At 30.5% G+C, this 14,962-nt stretch overlaps 3 protein-coding genes across 8 annotated transcripts in view; 1 reads left to right on the forward strand and 2 right to left on the reverse strand.

Annotated features, from left to right (window-relative positions):
• Positions 1-7,524, reverse strand: part of LOC109595073 (phosphatidylinositol 3-kinase regulatory subunit gamma) — a 129,455-nt gene extending 121,931 nt beyond the window's left edge. The window contains exons 1-3 of the mRNA XM_020010351.2: positions 6,925-7,524; positions 3,261-3,350; positions 3,130-3,204 (exon numbers count right to left, since the gene is read on the reverse strand). Of these exons, the coding sequence (XP_019865910.2) occupies positions 3,130-3,204; positions 3,261-3,350; positions 6,925-7,117 (358 nt within the window). The 5' untranslated portion in view covers positions 7,118-7,524. The remainder of the gene's footprint in view (positions 1-3,129; positions 3,205-3,260; positions 3,351-6,924) is intronic.
• Positions 7,525-7,957: 433 nt separating this feature from the next.
• Positions 7,958-13,776, reverse strand: LOC109595084 (actin-related protein 6). 5 transcript variants are annotated; one of them, XM_020010366.2, is made up of 8 exons: positions 13,623-13,776; positions 13,486-13,567; positions 12,485-12,840; positions 12,324-12,433; positions 11,755-12,272; positions 11,574-11,702; positions 11,246-11,519; positions 9,454-9,655 (listed from the first exon to the last, which is right to left on the reverse strand). In XM_020010366.2, exons 1-8 carry the CDS (start codon positions 13,759-13,761, stop codon positions 9,587-9,589), a joined length of 1,677 nt encoding a protein of 558 aa, XP_019865925.2. In that variant the 5' UTR covers positions 13,762-13,776; the 3' UTR covers positions 9,454-9,586. The 5 variants fall into 5 exon arrangements, with proteins under 5 accessions (XP_049818066.1, XP_049818065.1, XP_019865926.1 ...); XM_049962107.1 differs by lacking the exon at positions 9,454-9,655 and having other exon boundaries at positions 10,441-11,519; XM_049962109.1 differs by lacking the exons at positions 11,574-11,702; positions 11,755-12,272; positions 12,324-12,433; ... (1 more) ...; positions 13,486-13,567; positions 13,623-13,776 and adding exons at positions 7,958-8,575; positions 8,627-8,794; positions 8,851-9,039 and having other exon boundaries at positions 9,094-9,655; positions 11,246-11,385.
• Positions 13,777-14,018: 242 nt separating this feature from the next.
• On the forward strand, positions 14,019-14,862 carry LOC109595071 (UPF0547 protein C16orf87 homolog). 2 transcript variants are annotated; one of them, XM_049962110.1, is made up of 3 exons: positions 14,019-14,208; positions 14,262-14,435; positions 14,478-14,862. In XM_049962110.1, the coding sequence occupies exons 1-3, from the start codon at positions 14,173-14,175 to the stop codon at positions 14,685-14,687; spliced, it is 420 nt and encodes a 139-aa protein (XP_049818067.1). In that variant the 5' UTR covers positions 14,019-14,172; the 3' UTR covers positions 14,688-14,862. The 2 variants fall into 2 exon arrangements, with proteins under 2 accessions (XP_049818067.1, XP_019865908.1); XM_020010349.2 differs by having other exon boundaries at positions 14,027-14,208; positions 14,487-14,862.
• Positions 14,863-14,962: the final 100 nt, after the last annotated feature.

The raw sequence follows: 14,962 nt of genomic DNA on the forward strand, positions 1-14,962 counted from the left end.
ATTTCCATCCAGGAAATTGAAGTGGTAATCAGTTATATTATTTGAAACAATAAATATGTAAATAGAAGTTTTCGTAGAAATTATAAAACATATTCTGTCCAATTGAGACGCTGAAATTTGCAAGGGTTTCTCAGGGAGAAAGTACTACCCCCATGTAACTATTACAGTTCCTCCCTTCACGATCTTGGTGATTAATCAAAAAGTTTATTCTTAAGTAAAATTAACTACAGTAGTTAGCTAAAGAACTAAGAAATTATTTTACTAATATTGGTACTGCTGAAACCCTTCAGTGAAAATGTAACATCCAAATGATAAAGTAAATTGATGACAACGTTTATTGATATATCGGTTCAGATTACATCATTACGTAACAAGAAATAACCACAAAGACATTTCTGTGGACAAGACGCACCAAACAGATACTGAAACTTCATTTGTGTTTCGAACGTAATGTACAGTAGTTGTAAAACTCAGATTGTGAAATTATTCTTGTTCTGTGTAATGATACTGTGTGTGGGACATAAGAATCGTTTTAGAATGTGGAATTCCGTCTTCATTTTTTACTTTTCTTGGACAATAAATGAGCTAAAATGGTTTGTCTATAAGACAATTTTGATGGTACTGTATGATTTCTAATTTAACTCAGATGGGGAGTTAACTGTGGTTAAAAAAACTTCAAACATTTTAGTGATTGAGACTTCTATAAATGTTTAGTTATTTACATCCAGGAAATTGAATTGGTATTCAATTATATTATTTGAAACAAAGAAAAGTATTATCATTAGAAATTATAAAATATATTCTGCCTAAACGGGACGCTGAAACTTGCAAGGACTTCTTAAAAAGTACTACCCCATGTAACTTTTCCTCCCTTTACGATCTCGATGTTTAATAAAAAAGTTTATTCTTAAGTAAATTTAACTACAGTAGTTACCTAAAAAGCTAAAAAATTAATTTACTAATATTAGTACTGCTGAAACCTGTCATTGAAAATGTAACAACCAAATAATGAACTAAATTAATGACTATATTTATTGATATACTGATTCATATTCCATATACAAATGATATTAAACAGATATTGAAGCTTCGTTTGTCCTTCAACATAACTTTCCTGACTTAAGGCACCGTACCACTTCTCCAAAACTCACAAGTTATGACATAACATGGCCCATTTTTGCATAACAACATTCCCATCCATCGTAAAACCGACAAACACGTTGTTTTTAACTTCCTACTTCAGTGACGTTTCGTACAGAAAAAAAAAAAACCAATAAAAACAGTTCTGGTACGTGCGATGCGGGAATGCCGGCACGAACCGAATTAACGGTTTCGATTGGCTAAAAAAAAAATAACTTTACGACCGTCCAATATCGGTACCTGGATCAAAAGGTCCGATATGTCGTCAGCTTTAGAAAATTTTACCGGTAAATCGTTTCTTCGTGACGTAAATTAAAATTCACTGTGTACCCCCGTTTGATCGAATCACCCTGTTGTAGTACTCAGGTTGCGCTTGTCGACGTTTTATCTGCACAAACAATAATTGAAAATAGTCGTCGGTATGCGTTCAATTATGGTCCATGATTAAGCTATTTCAAACAGGATTTCTACATAATTTATTTGCCATATATGGTGGAAATATCATTTAAGTTATTAATATTATTTTTTGTAAGTCTTGATCCTCTGACCTAAATCAACTATTCGATGGATATCTGTGTTTCTTTCACATTTATTTATGATATAAGTTTTTGCATTGAATTTGTTGGGAGAAAATTTATGGCTTAGGTCCTTTGACCTAATAGTTTAAATGACATAATACAGCTGAAAAAATTTAATGACATCCTCATTTAAATAACAAAATGATTTCCTTAAAAAATCTAATAAAAGCTCAACTCACGACAATAAAATTGGATGTCCACAGTAAATGAAACATCTAATAAAATAAATTGTTGTATAAAACAATGAAAGTCATGATGGTGACCTTTAGATTCAATTTTGACAACTGTTTTATACATTAATTTAATCTAAACCAGTCTTGGATGATTCAGTAGAGGTAAAAAATCGTAATTTTAAAAATTTATATGTTGGATTTTTTTCATGAAAACCACTTATTATTTAAAGGATCATAATTTTAAGCATTACAGCGGATAAAATGGAATGCACAGCTACTTATGCATAAGATTTACAGTTTGTTATGTTTCCTTCATGGAAATCATTACAATATTTTAAGATTTTCTGATCCACCATACACTTGTGTAAGTTATATTTAAAATTTACTGTATACTCAGGCCAGGGAATAGAAAAATATGATAAGCTACTATTTTTATTTTTCCTACAAGTTTTGATTTATGAGAATTTTTTATAAATGTTACAATAAACTGGGGTAACCTTCCGAATAATTTATTCTTTTACGTCTCGGTCGTCTTATAAATTGTACAAAAAATAAAACCTGATAATTCAGTGCACAAATTAATGCCGGGCACAAAAGTAACAAGTTAATTAAGGATCAAGTTTGCTTGGTTACATCCATTCATTCTGAAGCAAAACTTAATATTTTATTTGCGTGTCTTTAATTTATTAAAATAGAAGTACATTAAATAGCAAAAGGAAATGAAAAAGAATTTAACAGAGAAACATAGTTGAAATTATATTTGTTGTATTTTTTGTTTATTATCATAGTAAAGTGGATTTATGATTTATTTTTCTTTCAATATACATTACACAATAACATAGAAAAAATTAAATGGCAAAATAAAACAAATAAATTAATACAAAGGTAAAATTCAATTATAATTTCCATTCAAAACCACAATAAAAGCTAAAAAAAGTCGTGGCTTTGAATGTTTAATAAATTATATTACATTTATTAACAATAACTGTATAATTTAACAAATGTTGCTGATATATAAATGTAATAAATTTCTAGATGGAATTTCCAATTTTGTGGGGGGTGAACAATGGCCCCAATAAATAACCAACATAAATCAATTTTCAAGTGTTGTTCACAGATCATAAAATTTGATAGTTATATAAAAATGTTTATCAGTCGCACACGATATTGTTTTAAAATTTATACGTCTGTAAAAATGTTAATTTAGGTGATAGAACACAAAACATGACAAAACTTACAATGCCTGCACAAAATTGGTGTTAAGAAAAACACATCGGTCAACTTGTGCGAGTGCGGCTGCCTCAGTTCGGGATCTGAAACATTAATTGATTGAGCTTCTATAATCGATAATTGATCGTTCGTGTACTACCTTGGACGGCCAAAGCTGCGAGCGGCACCTCCAGCGTATTGTAATAGTGTGACTCGCCGATACTCGATTGCATTAACTTGAGACAATCCTCTGAAAAAATAAGATAAAAATGATTATTGTGTACTTTTAATGTTTTGGTGCAGTTCAAATAAGAGAGATAAAATTAATGATCAAGTAGAAAATTAAACAAAGGCATGCGTCATTAAAACTATTCGTTTCGTTCTACACATATAATTCGACAAAAAGTCTACGAACTGATAAGGTTCTAGTTTCGATTTCCTGTTACGTAATACAAGATTACGGTAACGATAATGACAATTATTTAGATACAGCACGATAATGACAAACGCATTAGCTACAGTAGATTATGTCCTCAAATATTGCCTTGGTTATTTGATAGCTTTATTACTCAGAAATGAATAATGCAATTCGTGATTTTCCAGTTTTAACAGAATTTTAGTCCAGCATGGACGAAACGTGGCCATTTATTCTCAAACTTGGTTAACATCAAGTATTGAATTAAGCATAGCTTTGGAATAAATGGACTGGGATTATTTATTGTTTGTCGCAGTCGCATTTCTGCCACTGAATTTAATCCTAAATTAAATGATAATATATTTTTAGTCACAGTATTTCATATTTACAGTAATTATACGAAATGAAACACTTTATAAGATATTTTATTCCAGCCAGTATAAAAATTATGTTTTAATAATACTTTTTTTGCTTTCTTTGTCACACATCTGAAAAACGACGGAGATTTTCTTTTAAACACACATGTTAGTCTGATATGGTTGGCCAAAAAAACACCACATCCAAATATATTTAACAGTAGGAATTTATTTTTAGTAGGATTAATATTATTTTATTTCAGTAGAAAAAAAAACAAATATTACACACCAGAGAAGAGAAAAGTAATAATTAATATGAAACATCAAGGTCCAAATATTGCTGACATAGTTAAGAACTTAAGATATTCCCAAAAAATGGTTTACAATGTTATTAACGAATATGAAAGGACACACACTTTTGATAATCCAATAAGAATACATCCTAACAACAACACAACTCCTTTTATAGACAGACAAATTGAAAGAATCAGTAAACGAAATCCTTTCTTGTCTTCTAGGCAAATAAAAAATGAATTAACTGAGTCATACAGTGTCTAGCGGAACAATCAGACGTCGACTGAATGGAAAAAACGTTCAAGGATGTATTGGAAACCACTGAAACCACTGGTAAAAGATTATTGGAACAAGACTAAAGTTTACACAAAAATATATTAATTATCCTCCAGAAATTTGATGTAGAGTACTCTGGTGTTCAACATAATAGGAGTTTATCAGCCAAAATAACAGTTTATACCCTAGATTCACCACAAAAACTTTAAAACTCTGTGGAGGAAACCTTATGCTTTAGAATTCCTTTTCTTGACATAATATTGGAGATCACTACACAAAATGTTTGCTGAAATGGACCGTTTAGAGATATGAGAGATGCAATGGTACCATTTGCCAACGATAATTTACCAGTTAAATTGATTTTAAAAGCATGCATTTTAAAAATATGAGCTGTACTCCTTGAATTGGATGCCAGTATCTATAATATTTATTTTTTCTATTATTGTTGTGTCTACTATGCAACTGGTCAATCTAATTTTATTTCTTAAAAATTTGCGTACTTTTTTATTTTTCAATGGACAATATTATAGCAACTTTTTACTTTATGTTCTTTCAATGCTCCCTGTGAATTTACTGGTGGTTTCTTGTTTATTATAATTATTTAATTATTGGTCGAAGTGAAACTGTAAGAAAAATTATAATTCAGCGTTATCAGTACCGAGAGAAACAAGAAGAGAAGGCTAAACCTGGAGGAAAGGAGACTTGCTTAAATTAGTTCAGGGACTGTGAGAAGATGATTAGTTGATGGGGGTTTTACCAAAAATGTAAAAGTCGACTTTTGACTTGCTTAGTACAAAATTATAAAACAAAAAGGATATTATATAAAGTGTTAATGTTAATTAATTTAATTTTAATCATAAAAAATCCCTTTCCAAATTAAAGTTGATACATTTATGTCCAGCTCAATTCAAAAATATATATGTAACATTTTATAAAATAAGATTACAGTAGATTTTATAATACTGTATAAAACAACTATTGTAAATTATCATTTTAAGATTGCTATACTAATGTCCACTACTGTACGTGTAGGAATAGACTTCCTTTTAGTTTCATGGCATTTCAGATAAGACGCATTGAAATTTCGAATAAAAACGTTTTTAAATCTTCGGAATTCAGACAATTCGTTTTTAGATCGACGTACAAAAATAATTTAAAACCCCAGAACGAAATTTCTCGTTGAACAGTGAATCAGGAGCTGTTCGTCACATTTTAACGAATTGCTGATGTATTTTTGGGATTTTATTGACCCCGTTATGCAATTCCTAACTAACAAAATAAGTATCAAGTTGAGTGTCCTTGTGGCAATAATACACATTTATTTTTGACAGAAATATCGATTGTGCATTAGTCCACTAGACGTTTTAACATAATACATACACTTGCTTGTATATTGCTCCTCTAAAAATTTACAACCACTCCCTGCTGGAACGACAATAAAATGCATAAAATTTGTCCCAGTTCCAAATAATTATTTTTACGACTTATATAGCTTGCACTTCATAAACATTTTTAGGATCAAGAAAGCATTTTTTAAGTGTACAATGAATTATTGCAGAAGAAATATCTAGAATAAATGAAACAGTTTATCAGACATTGAATGTTTTATCAGTTAGTCACAAAGTTTATGCTGCAATTTATGCATTTATTCCAAACACAAACTTAAAGCTACGCTTTAAAGTCGCCGACACTCAGTTTCCTTTTTATGTGAACAGGTTTTATATCAATTTTAAAATTTATAATCACCCATCTATTGAATTTGTTCACAATCTGGTACATAATATTTGTAAAATTATTAGATACAATTTGCCCCCTATTATTCAACTTTAAGAAATTTATGGTAGTAATATCAGTAAAAAATATGATATAATCTAAAAGTTATTATTTAATTTTATCATAATGATTAATTAAGAAATTCCAGGTATTCTGAGGCGATTAATGATCCAATAATAGTCCTAATTTAGAAATTATCACAATTTGGACTATTTCTATAATTCCTGATAGTGTTTACCACATCCTATTCAACCACAATTAAGTCATGTGTCGTAAAAATTGTTAAAAAGAAAAAAATTTGATAATATGATTATAGTTTATTTTACTTGTGCACTGAAAATATATTTGTTTAGGCATCTTGTGTGTTCATGATTTACATTCCAGGAATTAATGTGTTTACAGTCAGTACAGTCTTTAATTTGTTTCTAATGTACTAATGAAGCATATGAGACAGTGCAATTAAGACAATGAATATCACAATAAATAGATATGTAAACTTTTCCATTCTTCCTCTTCATTTTTGCCATTTGTGTCTATTAATAGGAAATGATTAATGTGTTATTGCCTCCTGCAATTGATTGACAGAAAAATTAATTTTATCTCTGTGAACTACTAGACAAAGTTATTTATATTCATACTGTATAATAGCCTTTAAAATATTGTAACAGGGTTATTGTACAGGTTTAAGAAAGGAAAATATATACACATACCTGGCACATATCCTGTAGCCTCGGTTCTTAAATTATATGCCCAAAACCTTCTGCGTAACTTATCAGAATTATTGGAAAAATAGTTGTCGGCCCTAATTTTAATTATATCATCCTTTATAAATTCGATGGATGATTTATCATCAGGTGGAGGTTTAAATGACTGGGTAGCCTGACATAATACATAGTCCCCCATTTCAAACCAGCATCAAATGCTAAGGGAAGAGCACATTTTCTCTGCATAACTACTAGAAACTGTTGCATAAAGTGTTTAGGTACCATAAATAAAGTACTGATCATTTCCACTCCATCAACAGTACCAAATCTTTTTCTTAAAAGTCCAATCGTTTATTATGTAAGTCATATTGATAAAACTCCTCTTCGAGCTCGCAATTTATTTAATTTACGGTTTATTATCAGACACTGGGCCTCACAAAACAGTCGAGGGGTGCATTTGTTGTGACAGCTACATAAACACTTTCAAAACCGCACTGTCCAATTTCGGTTTTTCTCACATAATCATCGAATTTAGCCGGAACTTCAATTCATTCAATTACTAATTATCCGACTTTCCACCAACTACAAACAAAACAATGTCTTTAAAAGCTGCGTAATGGCGTCCACACTATCGCAAATTATTACTAAACGTTCGGTAAACGTCAAAATGATACCAACATGGTGCGCGTAAATTAACCAGATGCTTCTCCCCGTATCGTTTGTTGTTACATTGGTCGTCGTCTGTTTATTTATAGATTCATTATTTATCTTCAAATTTTCTATTTTTCATTCAAGGCTAATTCGTAAAAATGTTGCACGCTCGGTAAATAAATATTAGCAAATATTTAATAATTTAATATACACCTTTAATTTAGATTTTACACGTTTAAAATCTTTATCGGGATATTTCACTTATTCATTTGATTTAATTTGGTTGAAGACAACTTGTAAGTAAAAGTATTAATGGTTCTTTTAGTTTAAGCCACAGTTTCTAGCGACAATTGCGAATACATGGACAGGATTATAAGAAAAAGTGCAATTTAGTAACACTGCTAAATTTATTAACAAACATGTAACATAAAAATAATTAAAAATGGTGATTAGTTGACAAATTAGGGGTTTTTCCTTCTTTAACAATCCTTAAAGCTCTCAACACAGATACTTTATCCAGCTCAGACTGAGATGGCTTCTCGTTGTCCAAACAAATATCCTTAGACCTGTCACCAAAATATTCCAGGACTTTTATTCTATAGTCCACTGATGTAGCGACATTATTCCCTGTCAGAATTAAATTTTCCAAGTTTGGCAAGTCTCCAATGTAGGAAAGCTCTTCCACGTCCGTTATTTTATTTGAATTTAAGTCCAGAGTTTCCAATGAATACAATTTGTTAAATCCTTTGAGTGATACTATGCTATTTTGAGATAAATTTAAATACAGTATATTACCAACTTTGGTATGGAGTTGATTGCATATTGTTATTAAATTATTTGATACACTTAAACTTGTTAAATTGGATAGTTCAGAGAGATTCGTTATTGTTGATATTTTGTTATCATTTAATATTAGTGTTCTTAGCTTAGGTATTAGGTTTATTGTTCTATCAATTTCTGTTAAATTATTATTACTTAAATCCACTTCTTCCAACTCTGACCACACCTACAAAAAAGTATTTAATAATTAACACAATAAAAAAAATTGAATTCTTACTTCACTTCCTTCAACATTATTTTTATGAATAACATCACATTGTAAAATACTTGCTATACTAGTGGTAAATGTGTTATTAACAACTAACTTTTGGACTGTATTTCGCAGATTACCCAGTGAATAAATCATATCAAATGACACATTTTTACAATGCAGATTTTTTAATGCCTAAAACGTAAGTAAGTTTAGCACTGTTAGTAATTTCGGTGGTACTCAACTCATACTTTAAAAGAAGACAGCTCAAACGATAAACTGTTGGGGAAAATATTGCTTTTTAAATAATTCCCAGTAATACCATTAATTTGTAAAGAGATTAACTGCGAACATAAATCCAAAACTGGACTTAAATCGAACCTTGTAGCACCTTCAACCAGTGGAAATGGATTCTTTTTAAATTCACTCACAGCATGTAACTAAAATAATAATGATTTCTATAAAGTTATAATCATTTGGTTATTGTAACTTACTTCAATGGGTGTTAAGGTGTAACTTTTTGTGGAATCAAGTATTGAATCAGCCTCATTAAACAACTTATCAGCCATATCTTGGAGTAAAAAAAATACATCATACAGGTGGAAATCCAGGAACTTCACAAATATTTTAGGCATAGTCCTTTTGAGATAATGTAGCACATTCTTTAAATAATTTTCTAATCCTTTTCTTCTGGTTTCAATAAAAACAGGACACTTGTTTCGTATAACTTTCTTTGATGGCAGAATATCTTTTGAGACTCCATGGTCTATTACCAGTTTGTTGTGCATTTCGAAGAAGTCATTATATCTATGTGAGACAGTCCATTTTATGTCACCAACTGTGACTCTTATTATATAGTATGTAATATTTGATATTTCTTCCACCCCTGTTATGTCTATCACAGTTTCGTTATAATTATTCCAAAAACTCGCCATTTAATTATTTTTATAATTATAGAACAATTAAATAACTAACTCGTAAATAGGTTCATGTTTGTTTTAAAGAAAGGCTGTAAGCCTTCTGTAACTCCTCCAAATTATGCCTTATAAGGTGGACCTAAAATAAAAATAGTAAAACATTATTATTAAATAGATGACACAACTATTATCAACTACCTACAAAACATAACCTCGCTTAATAAATAATTAATATAAATTGCGCAATAATTTGTTTCAATTTGCGCTGCCACAGAATGTTCAAAGATACAAATTGTAAATGTTTTGAATATTTTATTGCGACCTTTAGTGTACTCGTTCAAATTTGGTATTTAAATTTCAAAATAAATAAAAACAGGTGGGCAGAAGGTATGCAACTAATTTTACACATGGTAATTTAAAGAATTGAGCTTTATAAAGTCTATCACATTGAAGATGAAGACTGTTTTGTATACATAAATTAGCAACAATATCGCATATACAAAATTATCAGTGAAATTGATGGTTGATTTTTTTCGTATTATTTGCTTTAAACCAGCGAATAATTTGTAACATTTCTTTAATAATGCATTCGTTATATTTACTCGACACCTTTTCGAAACAATAAACCTAATAGTGTAGAGTTGAAAGTTGAAATTCTGTTGAAGGAATAGACATTATCACTCCATCAGCAATCAGACATCCCTTATATAGAGTGATACGATGAAACCAAATGCCGTGGTACAAAAAATCATACGTTTATTAATAGTTTTAGAAACAAAAGTAAAAAATTATCGTCGGCAAATCCTCATCCTATGCAACCCACATTACACACGTGGAATTTTTACACAGTATAATGCTTATGTAGATATATACTTTAATTCTATAGGTCATTTAGTCATCAACAATAAGACACATTATCTTTATATAGATCTATATTTTCATGTTTCATTATATAAAATAAAATTACACTTATACGTATATACATGTATAAAAAGGAAATAAAAAGTTTGGGGAATAATTTTAGAATAAGTATAAGTATATACAGTTGTATATGCATGTATAAAAAGGAAAATAAGGTAAATGATGAGTGAACATGTTTCATTATATAAAATAAAATTACAGTTGTCTATATGTATATACACGTATAAAAAGGAAATAAAAAGTATGGTAAATGTGTAAAAACACAGTTGTCAATTTATATACGTATATATAAAAAAGAAATAAAAAGGCTGGTAAATGATTTTAGAATAAGTATAAGTATATACAGTTGTATATGCATGTATAAAAAGGAAATAAAAGGTAAATGATGAATGAGCATGTTTTGAGGTAGTAGATAGTCAATATAAACTAAATACTTGAACAGAGCATGAAAATAATAGCAACTGTAAGACCTGATTCGTGCTACACATCTGCTCTTTAATCAGCATAAATCATAATATGAACCTTTTTGACGTATCAACTAGATACACTGTACAATCAATCCGTACATCGAAAAAAAGAAAATGATTCAACAACGTAAAATGAGATCGCAAATGTATCAAATATAATAAATATAAATAAATCGCTTCGAAAAAAAGATGAAAACATCACAAGTTCAGGAAAAAACGAGTCCGCAAATGAATTAAATGTACGTATGTGTACCGAATGGAAAGAGTTCGACATTATGAAACGGATTTTCATCCTGAGGCAGCACTAAAGGTGGTTCTGACCCCTTTTTCTTCTCTCTTACCTTTAGCTTTTTCTGGAACAAGTGCTCCTTCCCAGCCATCAATATGCTGTCATCACTATCAGGCTGTGTATCCATTGGAGTGCTTTCAGAAGTGCCTGGCACGCTTTGAGCTTCAGGACTGTCTTCTGAAGGCGGTTTTCTGAATGGATTGTTTGTCACTGGGACTTCATAAGGGTCTTCTTTGCCAAAAATTGATTTACCCTTAATGTTATCTAAGATACTGTACACCACTACTGGTTTAGGTGGTTCTTCTTCTTCAACAACGCAGTTATTCCTGGAAAAATCATTGGAATTTTATCTTGCATTTGTTTAGAGTAATTAAACTTACCAGTAGTTAAATCTCTTTTGTATCTGACTGGATCCCAGCTCTTCATAATCTTTCTTAGTAACTAATAAATTTTTCAGATTAGGGTGCTTCAGAAGGGCATTATGACTATACCAGGCATACGTTATTGGACTTAAATATACAACTTTGTGATTTAAATTCAAATTTGTTTAATGTAACTTACTCCTCTGGCATATGTATCAAAACTTTCCAAGTATCTGGCAGTCTAGACCTCAATTCACTAAACAGTCTCTCTTTAAAGCCTCGGAACATGCAGTTGCCCCCCATTATCACTATGTTTTCTGATAAACTGCGCCTATACTTTGGTGGGCACAAATTAATTGACTTGATCACAGCCTCAGCAATTCCCATGCTTTTCATACCAATGTCGGACGGATGAAATAGAATTTCTGGTACTAAAAATCTCTCGTTATTCAGTCTAAGGATCTGACAATTTTCTGCAGCCTCATCTGGGGTATCACGTTTCTGAATGTACCCTCGGCGGATGTTATTAAAATCGGGTAAAACATAGTTTTTTACTATGTCATTTTCTTTACCCGTTTTGGCCGATATTTTTATCTCGTCTATGGCATTATCAGCAACGTAACAAGCATCCTCTTTCACTTGGTTTATGACGTACGTTTCCTCCATCACATTATATTGCCTGTATGATATAATGTCCTTCAAATGATTTGTCAGAAGCTACAAGAAAATTGTATTACAAATAAGAACAACAATAAATATCATTCACACCTTTCCTCCCACATTAATCCTCTTAACTGCTGGTAAGTACTTGTTACCATTAATATATGGTACAACATGTGTGAAACTATAACCAGTGTCAACAAAGATAATTGGTATATCTAAAAACTAAACATATATAAAACCACTTAACTATTGACTAATAAACAAACCTTCAGGCAAATCATGATCAGAAATGTACTGCAACCTAGTAAAATCAGTAGGGTTTGCTCTAAACATTGATGACACCTCATATTCTTCAAAAAACAACTCATCCATACACTCCTGAATTGATTTGAAGTTGAAGACTGGTTGTGTCATGATCACAGGCAAATCATTGATTGGGCAAACATTCTTGCTGAAGGTGTAATCCCATATTGGTTTTTGTACATCCCATTTCGTAATGTAGCCCCTTTCACAGGGCAATAAATAGTATAACCCTGAGCAGTCCCTACATTCACTTATCTGGTCACCAATGAATAGACGCTTCCTTTCAGACTTTGCCTTCATGATGCAGTTAGGTATAATCCTAAATAATTAAAATGATTTATTATCATATATTTTAATGAAATATACAGGCAGGTTGGTGTTGGGGGGTTTAGTATGGTCTAAAATATGTTAAAACTCTAATAAACATGGGCCCAAAACTAAATAGTTTCCAAAAGGATTATTTATTTCTGTTGAATTAGTATACTTATTTATTTTTATTAAAGAAAATTTGTCAATATTGTGTTACAGGCAATTGTTTTATTCACCCAGGCAACAGTTAAACAATTTAATTGTTTAACTGTTGCCACATAAAAACAAAAGGTCTCCAAAACAACTCATTTCCACATTTAAGTTTATTAAAGTTTTACTTCATTCTTAAGACCATCCACACTTCTTACATTTTATTACCCATTATATTATATTTCAGAAAAAATATTTTATTGTTTCAATGTAATTTTAGCTAGAATTTAATAACTGTTGTCACAAAACTATGGTAACTAAACTGAAACAATAGAACACCTGAAAATCTAAATAGACTAGATACCTGCTTGGCTGTCTTTTATTAAATATATACTCCAACTTTACTGCCATCGTAGTTAAATATTACAAGAAACACAGAGTCCTATTGGATATATCTTTTAAATGCATTTAAAGAATATTATATAAAAAATAAATGGGTACTTACTTGGGCTTATTAACGGAGGCATACCCGACTTTGATGCTATAGCCACCGCTATCCATAATAACAGCGTTAAATTGTTCATTTGCTGAAGAACAAAATGAATTAAATAAACCGCAAATGTCAATATATAATTTACATACCTTGTGTGTTTATTTGCGTTGCACTACCACTTCGTGTTCTTTTAGCGGCCCTGGATTTTTCCGGCCGTCTTGGCGGTGTTTTCTGCGACTCGTTCATTATTGTATTCAAACGCTTGGCGCAGTTGCGGGTTACGGCCATAGCCGAACAAGTTGAGGTTAGTTCGTTTCTATGACATCTCGCCACAGATGTTTAAAGTGTAGACAGGAAATGAAAAGTGAATATTGATTTAATTGGAAATATTTCAATTGTTTTACTTTCTACAGACAAATAACAAACTGCTCAATTAAATTTTCAATCAATTGTTTTTAATGCCTTCTTTATTTGTATTTAAAAATAAACAAAATTGTTGCTGCGTTTTAAACGTTTATGAAATAATTCAAGGTGATAGTGCACACCAACCTAAAAATATAATGATGTTTACAAATAGATTTATACAATTTGTTCAGTGAGCATTATAGTCATAATTATTACCAGTTTAATAATATCTGAACTCAACAATTAATATAATGATAAAAATGTAATTAACTAACCATAGTATTATTATTCAAAATGATTGCTAAAGGGTGTCCGAAGTGTGAACAGCAAGTATGTAAAATATTGTTTCTTTGAGTCCCCTCTAACATTCCCGTTCGTTTCAGGTTCCCGTAGCGTGTAAAGCTTGCCGTTGTGGCTACTCATTTTTTAATGCCAAAAGGGTGGCCACTAAGGTCCTATCTCCAACAGTAGACAGCTGTCGACGAAGAACACAAAGAGTGAGAAGGGAAAAACCCAACTACTACGACGCATTAGAGTTTGACAAACAAGTTCGAAAGGTTGGTTTGATACCCTAATGGAATATTATTTAACTTTTTTAGTTATTGCAGACCAAAAGGCGTCATAGTGAATGTGATTTAGATGATGAGATACAAAAGGGGGGCAAAAACAAAAGGCGAAAGGTAAAAAAGGAGGAGGAAGATGACGATGAGGCAATTAATAATCTTTCACCTGAGAAACAGTATCAATGTGCTTTGATATTGGAGGAGTTGAATAGAAAATTGCAAATTGTTACATGGAAACCAACTTAGATTATTTTAATTGTTGATCATTTAGATAATATGACTCACTTAATTTATTGATATGAAAATTATCTTTATGGTTAGTTATATGTATGTAATATTATTTTAAATTCACAACAGATTTATTGACTATGGTTTAATTTTTTATTTGTAAACAATCATAATAAAATATTTTTGGCATATATATATATGATATAATTTCGCAAAAATTTTGTGTTAAACATTAAAAAAATAATAAAATTAAATAGAGGAAAATTTATTTTTAATTTTGTACCAATATTATA

Source organism: Aethina tumida, chromosome 1, assembly GCF_024364675.1.
Source record: "Aethina tumida isolate Nest 87 chromosome 1, icAetTumi1.1, whole genome shotgun sequence".
NCBI lineage: Eukaryota > Metazoa > Arthropoda > Insecta > Coleoptera > Nitidulidae > Aethina > Aethina tumida.

Excerpts from the sequence above, each read along its gene's own strand:
- LOC109595071 (XM_049962110.1), top strand. The coding sequence starts at position 14,173 with ATGATTGCTAAAGGGTGTCCGAAGTGTGAACAGCAA. Across the intron at positions 14,209-14,261 it reads GTCCGAAGTGTGAACAGCAA|GTTCCCGTAGCGTGTAAAGC; the intron begins GTATGTAAAATA and ends CGTTCGTTTCAG. Across the intron at positions 14,436-14,477 it reads TTGACAAACAAGTTCGAAAG|TTATTGCAGACCAAAAGGCG; the intron begins GTTGGTTTGATA and ends TAACTTTTTTAG.
- LOC109595084 (XM_049962107.1), bottom strand. The coding sequence starts at position 13,761 with ATGGCCGTAACCCGCAACTGCGCCAAGCGTTTGAATACAATAATGAAC. Across the intron at positions 13,568-13,622 it reads AACGCAAATAAACACACAAG|CAAATGAACAATTTAACGCT; the intron begins GTATGTAAATTA and ends TTTGTTCTTCAG. Across the intron at positions 12,841-13,485 it reads GCCTCCGTTAATAAGCCCAA|GATTATACCTAACTGCATCA; the intron begins GTAAGTACCCAT and ends TTAATTATTTAG.